Genomic DNA, 20615 nt, shown 5'->3' on the forward strand with positions numbered 1-20615 from the left:
AGCGTAACTTGAGGCTAACCTGATATGAAGTTGCCCCTCAAAAAAATGAAAAATAGAAAACAAGAAGCGGAATGTAAGTGGAGAGTTTTCAACTGGGCTTCACCATATTTTTTAATAACAATTCTATATAGGTGGGCCAGCTGCGACGACTTTGCATCATCCAGTGGCATCATTAATCAAAACTCTTTTTTTACGGCCCAAAGGACATTAGCATAACGAGGCAGAAAGGAAAAAATGGGGGAAAAGAAAGCAAAGTCGTGTCAATTTACGCGCCAGCGAAGGAAAAGGGAAAACCTCAGTAGAACCCAAAGAAAAGCCAACGAAAACACTTTGCACAGGGCTTAAAAATTGCAAACGGATATGGAAAGTCCTCCTTTTTTCCCAGGAAGTCACTCAGTCACACATGTGCCCTGATTCCCAGCCCAACTATTTAGCGACAAAACATCATTAATTTTTACAATCGCAAGGTCTAAATTTTGATGCTGATGCTGATGACATCAACGCCCAAATCATTTCTGTCACGCCAGGACACTTTCACCCACGGAATCAAAAAAAAAAGAATCCTCCCCAGCTATTGTGTTCGTCGCGGCATTTGCAATTTTTGAAAATTCGCAAAGGAAGTTGACTGGAACATATGTTGCGCGGAGTTTCACGGAGTTGGTAAGTGTCTTCAAGAGCCCGTTACTTTTGACGTGTTGCTGATTGGCGCCAATGGCAGTTTGCTATTTTTTAGAGGGTGACGAGCAGAGATGCATGGAAAGCATATCAAAATAGCTAAAAGGTTACAAGATAAAAGATTAAAATTAAAATTTACAATGAAAAAAATTGTTGTTCATAATATTTTAGAATCTCTGAATTTAAATACGCATTCAAAGTATATGAGTCTTTTTAAGGAAAAGGTATTAAGCCTTTACTAAACCAACACAAAGACTTGTATAATCTAATTTATTTTTTTTTAATCTTTTATAATTTGTAATTATATACTTATGTAAGTGTATTCTGTGTTTATTGTATTTGATTTTTCAACATAAAATACTGAACCAAGTAGGTTGTTCTAACTCAAGAAGTTTTGAACACACCTATAAATATTTTTAGCTCACCAAATAGCTTTAAACCAGCCAAGCTGTCAGCACTGACAAAGGAATATCTTCCTTCTGGCAGCGAAATCATTCCCGCTAAATGAATGCAAATTTTTATTTAAACATTTCGCTAAATGGCAACGAGCTGTCAATATGTTTGTTCGTGTCTTCATTGTGTCATGAGAAGTTTGCGATCTGAGAAAATAAGGGAAGTGGGGTTAGGGTCGAGATGATGGCCATGAGTGTTAGTGACAGCTTGAAAAATGGCAAGTTGAGGCAAATTTGATTTGCACTTCGTGTTAACACTGATTCCCATCGAATGAGTCAACTTGAGGTGGGGGTGTGTGAAAAGTATCTGTTAGCTAACCTACGCTTGACTGTACCGTTTTTGACTCATGAATACATTGATTAGCCAGGGGGCCAAAAAAAGTCCCTCAATGACCAGCAGTGTCCTTCTAACCCCTCTAAATTGAAAACTTCCAAACAGGACCTAACGAGCGTAAAATGCGTTTTGAAGTTTGCCCCAGCATCATCATCATGGCAACCTTCAACCCTTTTAGCCTCCGTGCTGGCCAATTAACAGACCGTTGACCACTTGACCAGCCGGAGAAAGTGTTTTCCCCCGTTTTGCCCAACACCATTCCAGCATTCGGTGTTCAGCTGTCTAATTGAGAGTCATTGTGTGTGAATTGAATTTAAAGTCCACTGCGTGGCACATTTGTCGCATGAGCTGGCAACCTCAAACAGGTTGACCAGCTGCCGGGATTGCTGCGCCCGTGGGCTTCCCCGCTGACCAGGGTTGCCACCCGTGCGAGGGCAACTGTCAAATTTGACAAATGACTGGTCAAGCGGGTCGCGGCGGCTTGTCCTGTCCAATTGTCTCGCATGAGTGGGCAATTCCTGGCCTTGTTACAATTGCTTTCTCATTGCACACAAGTTAAACAGTTGTCCACTGACACAGCCCATTCTACCATTCTTTTTACACTTTTGTTGGGGATTACACACTTATGTAAAAATATATTTTAAACAATACTAAACATCACAATGTTTTGATCTTCTTGTACAAGTGTTAAACAGTATGCAATTAATTTTGAATATGAAAGTACGTTGGAATCATGTTCGGAAAAATCGAACTCCGCTGCTTCCAGAATGGAAACTCAAAACTTAACTTTTAAACTTAACTTAAAATTTAAAAATTTGATAACTTAGGTAATTGGATCCTGATTTAGGAGTGGGATACCTCTGTGAATTTGTAGTTGAATTCTCTAATATTCTACATTAAAATATTTCGTTGAAACAAGGGTCCAATTTTTAACCCATTTTCACGTTTGATTTTTCCGTAATTCCAGAGCGGAACCCCAAAACTGACCTTCTAAATTTAATAACTTGGGTTATTGGATCCCGATTTTGAAGTGGCATACCTCTATGAGTTTGTGGTTAAATTATCTTATGTTCTACACTAAAATGTTTCCTTAAAACGATTGTTCAAGTTTTAACGCATTTTCATGTCCGATTTTTCCGAAATTCCAATGGTTTCTATATTTGGAACCCTAAACTGTACTTTAAAATTTCATAACTTGGGTAACTGGATCCCGATTTCAAAGTGGCATACCTCTATGAGTTTGTGGTTAAATTCTCTAATAATCTACGTTCAAATATTTCTTTAAGACAAGGGTCAAATTTTTAAAACATTTTCATGTTCGATTTTTTCATAAATCCAAAGGCTTTCAGAATGGGAACCCAAGATTGTACTTCCCAATTTCATAACTTGGGTAATTTGCTCCTGATATCGAAGTGGCATACCTCTATGAGTTTGTGCTTAAATTCTCTAATAATCTACATTCAAATATTTCTTTAGAAAGAGAGTCCAATTTTAAACCATTTTTCATGTCCGATTTTTACGTTTTTTCTGATGGGTATCAGAACGGGAAACAAAAACTGTGTTTCTAAGGTCTATAACTTGTGTAAATAAAACCCGATTTAGGAGTGAGATACCTCTAAAAATATGTAGTTGAATTCTCTAATAATCTACACTAAAAATATATCTTTAAAACGATGGTCACATTTTTTCTCACTTTTATGTTCGATTTTTCCATAATTCCAAAGGTTTCCAAAATGGATCCCGATTTTGAAATCGGATACCTCTAAGAGATTTTACTTAAATTCCCTAACAGTCTGTATTAAAATTTTTAAAAACGATTTTATAACCATGTTAACGTTTTCTTTTTCCCAATTCTCAATGGCTTTTCTGATGCGAACCATAAACAGACCTTTTTGATTCTATAACTTTTAATTTTATCCTTTTTACATTTTTATTTAAATGCTCTGCAAATATTAATACTGTTCTGCATTTTGCGATACCAATCTTTAAAAGGGTTATTCGCGCTTATTATTTTTTGTTAGCCGATTGATGTCAGGCCTGTCACAACCTTATCATTACCGCCTTTATCTAACCTAATAACTGGGTGAAATTGAAACAGCTTAACCCTTATAAACAAGTCACAGCTGTCAGGGGTCTTAACCCCGTCGGATCACCCCGATATTCATCATAAATCAAGCCGTCAAATGGAAAAGCGAGAGATTCCCAGGGAAAAATTACGAAATATGAACGCGGATGCAAAGTGTGTGCGTTCCCCAACCCCGTCTGAAAATCGAATATTTAAGAAGGGGTTTCCCAAGTCAAACCGCATGGTGAAAAGGGATTCGGGAGGCAGGATTTGGAACTGGGAATTCGGGGACTTACAAGCGTCCAACATCAATCAAAACACGCGACGAGCGTCGACTTGGTTCCGCCGATCTGATGATGATGCGATTTGCACTAACGATGCAATCCCAATTCCTATAAGACCCTCCCACCGAATTTACACACTCCCCCGTGTAATCCACACATGTGTGACAAGAAGTCATTTGAAATTGGTTGAAATTTAAAGTAGTTTCCCGGCTCGAAACCCTTTGGGATTTCCTTCGTCACATCGTCGAGTCCTTTGAATAATGATGATGATGTCGTCGCGGGCTTTTCATCCGCATTTTTGGGAAAATTTGCATGCGGAAAAGCGGGGTTGGGGTGCGCGGAATTCGGCATGTGGAATGCGCCATGTAATTTACACGTCTGACAAAGTATCAATGCCATTGCCGATGACACGGAACCCGTCCTTCGATCTGCTTTTCACCGATTTTGGGAGCGCCGTCGTCAGCCCAGCACACTCACATGACACAAATCGTCGCAAATCGTTTTTTACAGCACAACAAAGAGTTCCAGACACTTAGAGAAAGTTTATAACTTAAAAAAAAATTATTTATTTACAAAAGTATATTTTAAGATTAAATATTCATTCAATGATATGATGGTATATTTAATTACAATTTAGTTTATTAAAACTATTTTTAAATATATTGAGAGTGTTTGAAAAAACATGAGGTTCTTATATCTTTTGTAAAGGTGTCAAAAAGTGGGCTATGAAAAATGCAACATCATTTGGTAATCCGAACTCGAGACTTAAGAGACATTGTTGCATACTTTTAGACATATTTAAAAGTGTTTTAAAATATATTTTCCAAAACCTTCAATTTTCGTAAATAGTTGTTTCTTAAATGGCAAATTTTTGTAATGTATAACCGCACCCTTAGCTTTCCCATCCCCCTTGTAATGTGTGCGTTTTCACGCCGTCCTGTGGGCGGGGTGCAAAAAATATCCCGCGGCGCTTTCGCTACACATCCTCACAACAATGTGTGAAAGTTTTTTTCTGTCTCGCAGCCGCTTGGTGGCACCCCAAAATAATATAAAATAAAAAACGAAGCTCCGCATGTGTCAGCCACAGGCTCAAGGGGCACTCCACCCTCTTTCCTTTCTTGGACCCCCATTGTGGGGTTGTGTCTGCGCCTGTTTAGTAGTTTTTAATGTTGTTTTGCTCCCCGAGGCTTGGGCACTTCGTCCTTTTCGTCCTGCGGCACTTTGTACTCTTCAACGAAATTAATTTTAACCGCAGAAATTGCAACATTTCGATGATTAATGATTTGTTTTGGTGCCACACGCGATCGAGGGGGCAGCTGCAAACCTCCGAAACTTGATATGTTCGTTTTTTTATTGCATCCAAATTGAGATTATTCATTCCTCTGTTAACATGGTTCATTAATAATTCTTATGACCGCTTGTCGGCGGGTGAGTGAAAGTCAAGATGAAGGCCTAAGTCATCAATTCTGAAAGGTACAGTTGTGCTCAAAGCATCGGACGTAAGTCAGGGGTGGAGTGGAAAAAAAGTGGGCAGGAGGGCATGCAAATGGCGCTCTGGCTTTCTTCTTTCATCATTCCCAATTTACCAGCACTGGAACAGCCCATTCAAGCCAATCGAAGCAGAAATGCCTCAAATCATGTGCCACACATGACAAACAGGGCCAATGTCAGTTTACCAGATACCGCTGTCCCCTGCATCTCCCCCCTGGGCAAACCCTTTAATGAAACGCCCGTGTGGTTGCCGCAGAAACCGGCAAAGGACAACAAACAGAAAAAATTGGTAGATCATAATACCGAAATTTAGACTAGGAGATACCCACTAAACAGGATAAAGCTTATAACAAAGCACAGGATAACTGAGATGACAAAGAACTCATGGGATTTTTAAATCACTTTTAAAAGGCTTAAGAGTATACACCAATATTTTTGTTTCAGAATCACATTGCATTAATTCTAGGGTTGGAATACTTCTCGGACTTACCCTGATCCATAGGCTACAAATTATTTTAAATATTTTTAAACTCCTTCTATTTCTTAAAAATTCCCAAATACCCACTACAAAATATCAATGGGCAATAAACCAAATTTAGCAAACTTTAAAGCAAACAAAGGGGCCTGCCCATATCAGCCAACCCATTCCATCCACACATATCCTTTATCCAACCCTCGGGCCAGCGACTTTCAAATGCGTTTGACAAAATGACATCCCGGCGTGGACCTGGCCAGGAGCAGGAGCAGGATCTCTGAAGCTCTGGCCCAGAACTGGGTACCCTGAGATGAATCAGGACAACAATCAGGACCATTGAGCCGTGGCTGGTGTTTGGCGACCGGCGACCGACGACTGCGTGCTTCACGCTTTATTGGTTCCATTTCGCATGTGAGGAGTGGGTTCTGAGCACTCCAACCAATTTCGCATCCCCTCGGTCCTCTGACATCCAGGCTAATTTGCAAATAATATGCATGTGTGTGTTTTAGCGAGTGCGTGTCCATGGCCATGTAAATTTTTACCCAGGAAAGGGCAGGAAAAAAAGGGGTTCCCCCTTTGGAAACCACCGATTCCGCCATCAAATTTGGAAATTAGATTTCCAAAATCCTTTCAGCCTGCGTTTCCTTTATTTTCCGTATTTACTTTGGCAAATTAAGGTCGCAATTTTGCGCATTTCATTCCGTGTTTGCCTATTGGCCGCGTACCTTTGAAGATTCCGCTTGCAGCTCACGTGGCCACCAAGTTGTCTCAATCCCAATCCACTCGAGATTTTTATAAAAGACCTTCTTCAGTTTTGCGGGCTCTTAAGTCGAACGGTAAACATGTTGCCAAATGTTATTTGTTGTGCAAATCTTTGATTTTTCAAGCGGTTTATCGTGATGCCACTGACAAAACAACTTTGGCCATCTTTCCTTTTCATTTTCTGGACTTCCAGGAGAAGCTTTTAGTGCTCTGTATTGCAGAGAAAAATATTTTCCTTTAGATGTTAGATATATTTGTAGATACATTTACAGTAAACCATAGGATGTAACCAACTTAACATATCACAAATTGTTGAAATACAATAATAATACAAAACTCTGTGCTTAATGCATTTTTATAAAGAATATTTATACATCATATATGGTCCTTTCCCATTATTTTTATGGAGTGTAATTTAAAGTGTACCAAATCCAATTGGATTGAATATCCAGCATAGCTGCCACAAAAGTGTGTCCACTTCTGACAGGAACGGAAGCTTTTCCATTATGCAAATGGCAGCTGGCGATAAGAATTCCAGCAGGTAAGACTCCGGCCAACAATTGATTATGATTATGATTGAGCGGCGCGCAAAAGTCAATAACAATAACATTATGCAGATGCAGATACAGATACAGATCCTGTCGCTTTCGGTCGAACAATGGACTTTGAGGGGAAGTTCCCCGAAGTGAGCACTTAAAATTAATGGAAATGTGTAGCCAACGCCACACACAAATAAAATTTAAATAAAAACCCCGCGAAGCTCAAGTGGTGCCCCCTCCACAGATCTCTGTCGAAGCGTAAAATATTATGTCATTATCAAAAAGGGAACGCAATAAATTTCTCTAGTCGTATTTCAGGGCAGTTGGCAGGAAGGAAAGGGAGTCCTGAATTTACAATTAGCCGCGGACGCTCCAAGTCCTTGAGGTCGTCATGGTGTGTGGCAATTGATAAGGCTCGAGAGCAGGAACTGCCTTTCAACCAGTGTCCTGTGGCGTCCTCCTTTGTGTTCCTCTTTTTTCTAAATTTATTTCACCTCGCGGGTCACTGACTAGTGCCAATCAAAGGCAGGACCAGAATCGAAGGTGAACTCTGAAAAATACCTAGTGACAATCAGACTTTTAAATAAAAATATATACACACTTTTAAAAAATTAGTAAGGAATGCTTTTCAGTCCAACTACAATGCTCCATATTAAGTTGAGACTCCCAAAAGTAGCTGATCAGCTTTAGTTCATTGCCAAGCAAATCTTGCTATGATAATATCTTAAAAAAGAATATTTTAAAATATTTATTTAAAAAAATTCCCAAGAAATACTAAATACGGTTTACGTCGCAAAAATCAAAGTATTTTGTTTTCTATTCAGAAACAATTTTCCAAATTCTATTTAGGAATATTTTAACTTTTATTTCAAGTGTAAAATCCAGACCACCGCGGTGTTGTTATCCGGAATCTGGAATATGGCATGCGTCGCGTCTCAGGATTCTAATTACGCGCAGGACACCTCGTGGCAGGATATTCACAAGCGCTGTGAATGACATCCGTCGCCGGTCGCCTTGGCTGCCCTTTTGGCCAGCGTTCCTGGAATCCTGGTATTATGGTATTCTGGTATTCTGGTATTCTGGTATCCTGGCAACCTTCAATCCGCGCTCTCGAAGGAGTCTCCGAGTCATTAAGTCGCTATAATTGCCGACGAAGGGTCGTCCAGTTATCGGACTCAATAACCATAAATATAGAAAGCGAGAAACTAACCCAGCCCCCCGGAGTTTTTATTGCCCGGCGACTTGACTTGACTTTCACTTGATTTGGTTGTGTCAAAAGTTCTTGGGCCACTCAATCGGGGATTGTTTATGGTTTTGCGTTATAATATTCCCCCGCCGTTGGCCGCTCATTTCCGCTCGGGAAATGACATTTTTCTACGGCACAACATTTCGCCAACTGACATATATCACCTCGAAATGTGGAGAGATTGCACAGCCCAAATGTTCCACATATCCGCCTTGGGTTTTTCCTCTTGACTGGCCGTTGGAAAATGCTGGGGATAAGTCGATTATATGCGGAAATGAAAACCCATAAAAATCCTTTCCTACGGTGATTAGTTAACATATTTTTATTTTTCCTCGTCGGGCGCCAGTGGCTCAAGTAGGGGATGTGAGAGCAAAAAGGGAAGCAATTATTTATGAGAAATATTATTTATTATTTATTACGCTTGTTGTTGTGGTGTTGCCTTTGTGAGTGTCCTTTACGGAATTGCTATGGAACTGAGGTTGAGGTCCATTAAATTTTCCCTGCTCGTCCATTTATGAGCAATGCATATGAAAAGAGGGTCTTGGGTTTTTAGATTGGTTTGTTAACGTTCTCAGTACATATTTCAGAGTGTGTTTATTTTGTGTTGGTAAGAGGACAAAGAAATTGAAAATGCTTCAACGGATATTTTGAGGAATATTTAAATTTTTCCCTCGCCTTAGATTGATTTTGAGAGCCACTCATTCAATTAAAACTCCAAAGAAAACCTCATTATGCGAGGGCTATTAAAAACAAATTTATACAATTTATTTCTCAAGAGGGAAGCTCCTGGGGAAAATGAAAATTTTCCGCCACCACTTTAGGGAACATTACCGCACAAAAGTGGAATAATTTAAAAATTAGGCAAGTCGAGAAAAAAGTATATCAATTACTGCCTAATTTCCATAACTTGGCAGCAAACAAATTGGCTACCCAAAAAATGCAACCGCATCCTGACATCGCTGACAAATACGGCAAATCAATCAAAGGACCCTTAGCGTTTTTTCCCTGTCGCGTGTTGGAAACTAATCAAAATTCAATTTCTGAAAAGAAACCAGTCTCTCCATTAAAATCAAAATTCGCAAATGATGCGCGTAATCAAGTGAGCTGTGGAAAGCCGAGTTTCCCAGGCTGCTGAATCGACCTTTCTGATGGGTTAATTCGCAAGCCGTCGTCCTCCGGTGACAATTGAGAAATAGCCGCTGCCAAAACATGTTTGCAAACATTGTAACCCCTGTGTTTTTCCATTTTCCGTTGTTGTGGCTGCCGTACCGTATCAATAAATCCATTTAAAATTGCGTGCAGGCCGCGTGTGCTCTTCCTGGGACCTTTCGAGTGTTTTGTCATTCGGATCGTATAATGCAATGGGAATTATGGCTGCTTAGGGCTCGGCACACACCGTATGATATTGAAAATAAATTGGCAGCGACAGCAAAACAAAAGCGCCAAAAAGACGTCACCAATTGACATCGATCCTGGTTCCCTGTTTTTTTTTATGCCTGGCTAATACCAGCAACCCTCGATTTAAAATGCAAAATCTGAAAATCAAAGTAAATCAATTTCAGCTGCAAAAGCACGTCCGCTACCCCCCTTGGAAAATGTTCCCCCTCACTAAGTCGGCCAATAAATCAAATTGCGAATTTTTCCGTTGCAGAGAATATTATGCGCATATGTGAGCAACCACAGGATTTTTCAAGGATGCAGGACATCCACTTCTGTCGCCTTCTTCAGCCTTCTTCTCTATTGTAAATTGTGCAAAATCCTTCAAATCCTGCACATTTATCAAGCATATTTGCCCATAAATCAGGTCACATGCGTGCAGATGAGGTGGTGTATCCAACATTTTTGAGAGGGTGTGGCGCACTTATCCCTCCGGAACTTAATGTTTTAAAATGGCCCATAAAATCATCGCCAGCTATGTCTAATTTGCACATTTTCACTATTTTCTCAAAATTTCCCCCGCTTTCCGACTTTCTCTTTCCGCCATAACCATTGTTCTCGATTTTTTAATGTGGTTATTTATGCGTCCTGTTTATGATTTTATGTGCTTTCTATGCTAAATAGATCGGCGAAGTCTAGGTGACGTCATTTATCATCCTCAATGACTTGGGGGCGTGGCGGGAAAACTTCAACGATAAACCAAACCGCTTGTAGATAATTATGAATTATTATCTGAGAAACCATTGAGATAATCGGGCAAATTAGCTCTTCTAATTGAGAGAAGATCATACGTGATTTTTGGAGTTTTAAAGAATAAGAGAATAAATACAATAAAACTGTCCCCAAACTAACATTTAAAGGGTGAAGGAAGTCTTTTATGAACGAATTCTTTTTTAAAGCAGATATTTTACTTAAGTTAGCTACAAGTAAAATGTATTTAAATAATCGATTTTATTTTGTAGATGAAATAAATGTAGCATTATTTTTTATATTAAAAGATTCAAGACATTTTTGATAAATTAAATATATTTTCCAAGCTAAATTGCTATACTGCTTAAGATAACTTTAAAATATACTACTCAAATACATTTCTATGAAAAAGAACTGCTTGTGTGAGCCATCTGAATTTTGAAAGCACAACTTGTGGCTAATTTGCGTTTAATCTTTCAAGCATCGGCTAAACTTTCGCCAAGTAAGAAATGTCTAGGGAAACTTTTATCCAAACGACAACATTTTTTTTTGGATGTCTGGGGGAAAATGCTTTCAATTATTTAGGGAAAATGCAAACGTCCGACTATAGATGGCACATTACACATTACATTCATAGATATATATTTAGATAAGTATTTACGACTCGCCCGTCATGTTGTCAATAACAATTTGGCAATGACACAGGCATCGTATCCAGCGAAAAAACCCCCAAGGACAACCCCTTCGGATTTTTGGGAGGACCAGCTCGAAAGACGTCGCAACAAATCGCTGCAAATTACATTCATAAAATTTTATCACCCAATATCGGAAATGGATTCCTTGTTCGCCGGACGAACTGGCAGACTAATGGTTAAAGTCTGACCCGACAAAGGATCAGGACAACATCTGCGTGAAAGCCGAGGGAAGGGAAAGTTAAGTAAAGGGGTCTCTCGATGGTCATAAGCACTCATAATTTCATTATTATAGAGTGCCAAGTGTATGGAAATGGGCCATTTGTGTGGCCGTTCTCAGTTGATGGAATTTTAAGGTGCCGTAACTAATGTCGAGCAACTGTGAACTGCGAACTGCTACTAATTACTCGGAATTACTGGGCTAATTTCACCGGGAATTCATCATTGCCAAGGCGATGAAATATATTTTTGGATAGAGATTCTCCCGGGGGCCAAGGGACGGCATTCAATCATGCCAACTGTTGCCATCACTCAGGCTCAATCAGTCCGAGTTTGAGTTCCAGTTTCCCGGGGAAACGGAAGGGTAAGTAATAAACGAAAACGAGGTCTTCGGATTACATAACGCCAGAACGCCCTTTCCATGTCCTTTTTGGTCAGCGGTATGGGATTAGATGGGGTCTAACCGCAGAAGGGTCCTGAAGATGGGACGTGTGTGACCGCAAAACGGCTTTTAGGGCTGCCCACACAGATTGGATCTTGGCCCTGGGCAACCAGTTGATTACTGGGCTGCGGATTAATCAGCCATACAATCGTCATCCATCCCGTTGACTTGCACATTTGATTTTGGGGGAGTATCCTTTTAATTGCCCGGCAAAATCTATGCCTGTTACACTTAAAGGACTTCTGCAAATTACTACTTTCAATCATTGCCATTTTTGGACAAAGAAAAACACAAAGAAATCTATCAAAAGCATAACCAGTAAGTACTCGAGAAAATACTCACCCCTTGATGTTACAGGGTATTCTGGTAAGTCATGAAAACAATATACCATTTTTACATAGAAGTCATTAGGATTTGAAATCGTTTATATCTGTGCTCAAAAGTATGCAACAGTATATTTGAAATCGCGAAATTACTGCATACTTCTAGACACCATTATAAATGTTTTTGAAAATTATATTGATTACTAATAGTTTATTGGGAATTGTGTTCCGACCAAAAAACCCAATTAAATTTTATCTTTCACTTTTGAAAGTATTTTAAAGGAAATCTAATATTCGACCAACATAACTGTATAATCCTCCCCTGAAAACGCGGCCATAAATTATAGAAATTTGCGACATAAATCAAGGATGAAAGGACGACCACAAGGAGTCGCATATTGGCAGCATATAAACTTTTCACTTTTCAATATTTGCTCGGACAACATCTTTTGTCATCTGGCCTTAGCTACAACTGGGCGGGTGGATTTATGTGTTTGATTTGTTTGACATATTGAAGTGGTCAAGCGGAGAAGGGAGTTACCAAAGTGAGGGGGCGTGTCCGGTCCTGGAAAAGTGGTCCAAAGTTAATTGATTAACGACACGAACAGTTGAAAAGTGGAACATTTTGACAAGGGGAAAGGAAGCCTTGTAGGAAAAACTTGTTTATCTGTCGGCACAGAATTTCCTAGAGAGATTTGTACAATTTGCACAGTGATTTGTGGCCTTTGTTCGGGTCAAATTGTCCAGCATTGTAGTCCGTAAAATGTCATGTGGTGAGTTTGAGACATTCCCATTGTTGCAAATTGATTGGAATTTTACGAAAGCCGAGTACCTGGTTTTCATCTAGGGTTTCCCGTGGTCAAGCCTTTGGTTGTACTACATTTTTTCCGGGGGTGGACTTACCCCCATATAATCCTCCCCTTAGCGCTGTCATTCAACTATCCACGTATACTTATTTATGCTTTTAATAAGCAACATGACATGCTGCAAATGTCAAACCTCGGCTGTCATTCAAATGTAGCCAATGTATACCACGTGCCCTCCACTTCCTCATTTTCCGGGCACAGGATGCGCTTGATTCTTGACATCTCGCCTGGTGTATCCATGTATTAATGAAGGAAATAAATTTAATTTCGGCAATTAATGCCTGGCCCGGTCCACTGGGGGTCCTTTGGCGAAGCTCCTTCGGCGCAAGTCCTTCGGCATCAGATGTCAGCACTCCACTGCTCACAATCTCTGGGTTTATGTTTATCATTATTGACTCGTGAATAGTTTCCCCAGCATTTCGTAATCAAATATCGTGTGTAGCTGCTCCTTTCACTTTCTCCGCTAGTAAATTTTCGCAAATTGCAATAAAAGCGAAGGGAAAATGGAGCGGGGGTAACGACTTTCCCCGAGGGTGGACCTTGCTTAGTCATCATACTCATTTCATCGCTGAAGTTCCCATCATCGTTCGGATGATTGTCATCATTGGTGCGCCATTGTCTTGGCCCCGGGCGGCTTATTGGATTCCTCGAGTGATACTTTAAGGCTCTTTGCGAAACGCTTTCGAGGAGTTCCAGCTCCTTTCCTCCAGCAGCTGTCCAGGGTCACTCCTATTTGAAGTTGACGAGTTTAGAGTACTTGTACTGTAAAAAACTATATTAATTCAAAAACTTTCCTAAAAAGGTTCTGAAAAGTATGCAATAATTTATTTTTTGTGCGAAACTCCGATACTGTCATTCCGAGAAATGAAGATATTTTTTATAGTGCTTGGGTTTCAAAATTCTTTTCATGTTTGAAAGGAAATTCAGCTTGAAATTACTTAAAACTTAAGTATGTTATTTCTTCTTAAACTAAATGGTTTTTAAAGAAGAACATTTTAGTTTAAATTATGTTGGACTCTATGAAGCTCGTAAATATAAAATAAATGTAGAGCCCATGACTAATTTTGCCCAGTGTAAGCAATGAAAAGTAGCACAAAAGTTGGCAAACTAAGGCGTTTCTTTGTTCCAGGCCCACTTCAAAGAACCCTAAACCTGTCAGACCGGCTCTCTTGTCTTTTCGAGGACACGAGGTGTGAAATCCCCTGCTCACACTCACTCCCAATTAGCGAATCAAAGAGGACCCAACCTCAAAGGGAAGCGCTGGAAAGTCTGGTATATGTAATAACCTGATTAGAGATTAGCAGAAAGCTCGCGGCACTGGGGCTTAATTAAATGCTACCTGGGAAAATGGGAAATGGAAAAGGCCACATGTGAAAGTGAAGCCACACAAAGGAGTAACAATTTCCATGTTCCCCGTCGCGGTTTCCTTCTGGTTTTCCCGGCGCTTTTCCTGCGCCCGCGGCCAAAAGGATATAATGTTTCTGGTCCTTTTCTCGTATCCATTACACTCGACTGGCGATGACCAGGGGTGTTCCGAGGAGATGATTCCAAGGGGTGGCCGGTCCGGCGATTAGTCGAGTCCATCAATGGCACATCAAACTGTCCGGCAATAACAACAATGGAACCATTCAATCAGCGCGCATAAAAACATAAAGAGATTTTAATTTTTTGATTATGTGATGTGTGCGTGTCCTGCTTTTCCCTCGGGTGGAAAACTCTCTCCTCTGCTTTTGTGGAAATCGTTAATCAATGAACTCCATGCGTGTGCCGAGAAGGGTCTTTCCCCTGGTCACTCCATCTCGGATCATTTGTGCGCTTAGCATAGTAAAAAAGAAGGAAATCAACATCGATGAGTAGTTGGCCGGAAAAACCAAGTTGATTAAATTTCAATGTTGATGTCGTGCCAGGACTAAGGAACTGGACATGGACCCTTGGTCCTTCCTTCTAATGCGGCGTAATTTCGATTTAAGTAATTTCCTTCTTTAGCATTCGTGCATGGACTTGCGATATATATATATGGCATTCGTATCTGACGGAGCAAACCGATAATTGGAGTCAATCAAAGGGAATGTCGTGAGTGGGAAATGGAACTTGATTAGTAACAGTTCACTAGGACTGCAATTAGGGAACTTGGACCTTAGAACTGGCTGAACTAATAGTTCTTCGGGGGGATACCTTAATTTAGTCCAACTCAATGGGTACTAGTCTAATTGGAACGGTCTTGGGATTAAAATCTCGAGGGAAATTTAAATTATATATCATTAGACCCGACTATAATACGTTTTAAGTCTCTTTTATAATTATTATTATTATTAAGATTATAACTAACGATTTGATATTTAATGTATCTGTTTATTATTTTAATAATATGAAGAGATCCTAACATATCTTAACATAGGGTTGATGTTACGAAATATACGACCCTATAAATGGATTGGTTTATCAAACGTCTCTTTATTGTTCTCCCCTCCCCTCGAGATCTATACATGTTGGTCCTCCTCCTTCCGCTCAATTAAACATTTGAATGCAATTTAGAGAATCCTTCTCAGGCGCTTTTCTTCCGACCAGCAACAAAAGACAAATCATTCCTATTAATTCCGCACTCGTGGAATGTTTCATTACCAGTTACAACCGGCACTTTCGGATACTCCATATGTGCCTTCTTTTGTAAGGATGCGAATGGATTTGGATCTGGAGATGGAGAGCACCCTGCTTACTTTTAATTTGCCTGCCCTGCCTTATTACGTTCATTCATATGCAAATCGCTGGACTGTAACACAAGCACAACAACAATAAAGCCGTGAAGAGGGAAAAGTCACTGGAGATGGAAAACCAGATGGAACGGGAAAAGGCTGGAGAAATGGAAAGAGGCTGTACTCATTGTTCGACATTCGCTCTGAGCGATTAAAAGAAAACTGCAGAAGGCACTTCAAGAAAAGGTTTAACAAGTTCTACATATCATTATAAAATGATTTTTAACAGTTTTTACCTCATATCATCTTATCTTTATTTGGTTAACTATGGAAACTTAAATTTGTATTCTATATTTGGTGTACAGTGTTTTACAAAGGTAGTCTTATTGCAATCCCTAAGTTAAATCAATGTAATGAAATTCTTTAAGTTAATAATTAATTAAGCTTTGATATTAGTACCCTTATTTTAAAAAGTCTTGAAAAATGGGACTTGTTAACTTTAAAATAAAATTCAAAATATTATATTTGTTTTTTCCAAAGTGCATTCTTGGCATGTGAGTTGGGATCGAAAAGCGTCTTAAAGGAGTCTTCGGAGCAGGGGATTTTCACCTCGTAACCCAAAAATTGCGCCAGGGTTGTTGGCGTTTGATGTATTCGGCGACTTTTCGTCTCCCACCCCTGTAGCCCATTGAAACCGCTTTATGGGGTGGGTCCGCACTGTCTGTACTGTACTGCACCTTCCGAATACCATATACCATATCCCATATCAAATTTAAACGAATCGCTTCCGCTTAGCGCGACTGCCCGGAGTTAGGGTTATGTGCATTATAATTTTCCAACATCAATTCGAAATCCAAATTGTATCGTTTCCATTTCCTCGTTTTCCCCCGTTTCCATTTTTCCCTATTTTCCGTGATTATTGTTTTGCATTTCCTTTGTTTGGCGAAACAATTAATGTTATTTGCATAGTTGGTGGGTTGCCCAAATGTTTTCGGGATCGCTGGGATGGGCTTGGTATGGGTTTGGATAAGGACAAGGTCCGCATGTGGTCCAATTTGGAACGTTTTGTATCTGAAGTCCCGCCTGCGGCTCTTTTAACCTTTCTCCCTCCTCGCTAACTGGTCTTTTTCGGCTTTGTCCGACCCGGCTATCAAATTGTATTTGACTTTCCAAATCTGTTAAGGGGCAGGAGGAAAATTCCTCCAAGTGTCTGACTGACAGGCTCAAGAGGTCCTTTTCGCCCCGATTTTCCCAATTCACCGCATTATCTCGAGTGCTGCGTGCTAATGTGCAAAAACTGTCCATGTTGAGTAACTTCAACTTTTGCAACCTCTTCAAGAGGAAAGAAAAAGGGCATATAAGGGGAGAAACCTCTTGAAACCTTGGGAAACTTGCAAGTGTTTCTCGATAACCTCATATGTGACATTTCCTGCTCACCTTATTTATTTATTTCCCTGCCCAAATTACACGAATTTGTCATCTTGGTACAGTCGCGAACATGCTGTTAAAGCCACCCCACCCTTCTCCATCTGACATTCACATATGTCGCTGTTTGTTCAGCCACACCCACCAAAAAAACAAAAAATGTCCTCAGGGCGGTGGTTTGTTTGCTCAGCGGCTGAAAAGTTCAATTAGAAAAAAAGTTACATAATGCTTATAATTAAGTTTCACTTTTTCCTATGCAAATGTGCCGTCGTTTGTGTAATTGGAATTAAATATTCCTTTATTGAAAGGCCTTTGAGTGCCCTGGAGGTATGACCCATTGCCCTATATAATAACACCCACTCCTCTAAATAAAGTTTAAGTTTACTTCAAGTTTCAACAATACATTTTTTTGACATTCTTGAGAAAGTCTATTTAAGTTTCTATAATATTTATTTCATGATCTAATTTTCTACGAAGAAATAGTTTTTGAGCCCCCCAAAATTAATTTCCAAAACCATAATCCCCTGAAAAAATTCTAACCGGAAGGGAATTGAGCGACTGCTTGATTTTGCAATAATATTCTGTTTGTGTTGTGATTTTTCAACAGCTTGTTGCTAATTTTTAATAAATATTGAACGCGGGTTCAAGTGCCGCATTTTCGCGAGGGTTGCCAAAGGCCTATGCAAATTTCCGAATAATAATTTTCGCATAAAGCGAAAGTCATCATTTGCTCGCCTCACGTGCGCCATTATTATAGCTCTGAAATAAAAAAATTGTGATGACGATGATTATTATCGCGAGACAGTTTTCCCATTACAAAGCGATTATGATGATGGCATGCGAAGGATATTGGCATCAGAACTCTGATTTTATTTACTCTTAATTTAGTGGTCACGTGCGCGGAACGACTTTATTATTATTCAAGTGCGTACAGTCGCGGGTTTGGCTTTACGTTTTCCTAAGGTATTTGGTTGCATATTTATGGGGATGGGCTGTCTCTACATCTAGTGTAGAAATGTTAAAAACCAATTGGGCTTAACTACTAATTTTAAATTTGTAGATTTTTGGAATAACTTATATGTAAACCATCTTTGACATGTTTCTTTATTTTTTTTCAAGTCTTGGGCACTTATCTTGGTGGTTCACAACTAAAGTGACATTTTAATAATGATAATAATAAAATGGTTGAGCTTTACGTTGCTTTTTCAGAACACATACATTATTTTGATTTTGATTTTTCTGTAATAACAATGGCTTTCAGAATGGGGACCCAAAACTGTACTTTAAAATTTCATAACATGGATAGTTTAATCCCGAATTTGAAGTGGCATACCTCGATGAGCTTGTAGTTGAATCCTCTAATATTCTACATTAAAATATTCCAACTTTTAACCCATTTTCATGTCCGATTTTTCCGTTCCGTTTCCGATTTCAGAATGGGGGCCCAAAACTGAGCTTACAATTTTCATAACTTGGGTAATTCGATCCCGATTTTGAAGTGGCATGCCTCTATGAGTTTGTAATTGAATTCTCTAATATTCTGCATTCAAATATTTTTTTAAAACGAGGGTCCAATTTTTGACCTATTTTCATGTCCGATTTTTTCGTAATTCCAATGACTTTCAGAATGGGGGCCCAAAACTGTACTTCAATTTTTCATACCTTGGGTAATTGGATCCCGATTTTGAAGTGGCATGCCTCTATGAGCTTGTGGGTGAATTCTCTAATAATCTGCATTTAAATATATCTCAAAAACGATGGTCCCATTTTTAGTCCATTTTCATGTTCGATTTTTCGGTAATTCCAATGGGTATCAGAATAGGTACCCAAAACTGTGCTTTGCAGGTGTGATACCTCTATGAGTTTGTGGTTAAATTCTCTAAAATTCTGCATTTAAATATATCTCAAAAACGATGGTCCCATTTTAAGTCAATTTTTATGTTCGATTTTTCGATAATTCCAATGGGTATCAGAATAGGTACCCAAAACTTTGCTTCGAAAGTCCATAACTTTGGTAATTGGATCCCGATTTGCAAGTGTGATACCTCTATGAATTCTCTAATAATCTGCATTAAAATATATCTTAAAAACGATGGTCCCATTTTTAGTGCATTTTCATGTTCGATTTTTCGGTAATTCCAATGGGTATCAGAATAGGTACCCAAAACTGTGCTTCGAAAGTCCATAACTTTGGTAATTGGATCCCGATTTGCAAGTGTGATACCTCTATGAGTTTGTGGTTGAATTCTCTAATAATCTGCATTAAAATATATCTCAATAACTTGGGTAATTGGATCCCGATTTATAAGTGGAATACCTCTATGAGTTTGTGGTTGAATTCTCTTATAATCTGCATTAAAATATATCTTTGAAACTATGGTCCCATTTTTAGTCCATTTTAATGTTCGATTTTTCTGTAATTCCAATGGGTATCAGAACGGGAACCCAAAACTGAACTTCTAAAGTCCATATCTTGGGTAATTGGATCCCGATTTTGAAATGGCATGCCTCTATGAGTTTGTGGTTAAATTCTCTAATATTCTATATTCAAATTATCCATTTTAATGATCGATTTGTCCGTAACTCCAAAGGTTTTTACAACAGAAACCCATGACTGTACTTCTTAATTTCAGAGCTTGGGTAATTGGATTCCGATTTTAAAGTGGCATACCTCTATGAGTTTGTGGTTGAATTATCTAATGTTCTACAAAAGTCACTCAGGAGGTTGGCTTTGATATATGAGGCGCACTGATTCCGTTCGATGTAGTTAATGTAAAATATTTTATATTTGTCTTAACTCAATATTTATATTTAAAGTGACAAAATTTTTAGTGCTTTTTCCGACGGGGTAGCCGAATTCTTCTGCCCAAGTGATCTGTTTGTCTGCGTACACCAAAACTCGATCTATTCAGGCGGTTCTTGGAAGAGTAATCAGCCTGTCAATTAGAATATAATATTATATTCACATTGGGTAAAAACGGATTAAATAAAAAACGCACCTCTAAAAAAATATTTGGAAAAGTTGTGGTTGAAGAAACACTTTCTATCTGCAAGGAAAAACTCTTTAGACTGAGTTTACACTTTTCAGTAAGTAATTACCTTATCTTGAAATGTTCTGTATAGTGGAAGCTCAGTGTTAGGGTAGTAAATATTTCCCTGAAATAGTTTTGTGTTGGGGTAGGCAATTTTCTAAGAATAACAAAAGTATATTAAGTCATTTAAAATATATTATTACATTTTTTGGAAACGGTCGAACCTGTGTGGACTGAGTTTCTTGTCCGTCAATCAGTATAAATCCGTATAATAAAAATAGCAGCAGACAGCTTTGCACTACGACTGATTTACTTGAGTTGCACATTGTGATTGATAGTTGCGCACAAGTTGTACGCTTCTTATGAATGAACGACAATGCAGTTCAGATATCAATACTACGTCTATATTTAAATACTTCTAAGCTGATAGGAAGCAAATGCCCTCTCTCGGCGGACAATCCATTAACTAATGA

The 20615-nt window shown here is 39.0% G+C and overlaps 1 protein-coding gene across 1 annotated transcript; it reads right to left on the reverse strand.

The window, feature by feature from the left end:
- Nucleotides 1–19926: 19926 nt before the first annotated feature.
- On the reverse strand, nt 19927–20468 carry LOC119554110. Its single transcript, XM_037864879.1, has 4 exons — nt 20367–20468; nt 20210–20299; nt 20110–20157; nt 19927–20046 (listed from the first exon to the last, which is right to left on the reverse strand). The coding sequence occupies exons 1-4, from the start codon at nt 20466–20468 to the stop codon at nt 19939–19941; spliced, it is 348 nt and encodes a 115-aa protein (XP_037720807.1). The 3' UTR covers nt 19927–19938.
- Nucleotides 20469–20615: the final 147 nt, after the last annotated feature.

This window comes from Drosophila subpulchrella, chromosome 3R (genome assembly GCF_014743375.2).
Source record: "Drosophila subpulchrella strain 33 F10 #4 breed RU33 chromosome 3R, RU_Dsub_v1.1 Primary Assembly, whole genome shotgun sequence".
Classification (NCBI taxonomy): Eukaryota; Metazoa; Arthropoda; class Insecta; order Diptera; family Drosophilidae; genus Drosophila; species Drosophila subpulchrella.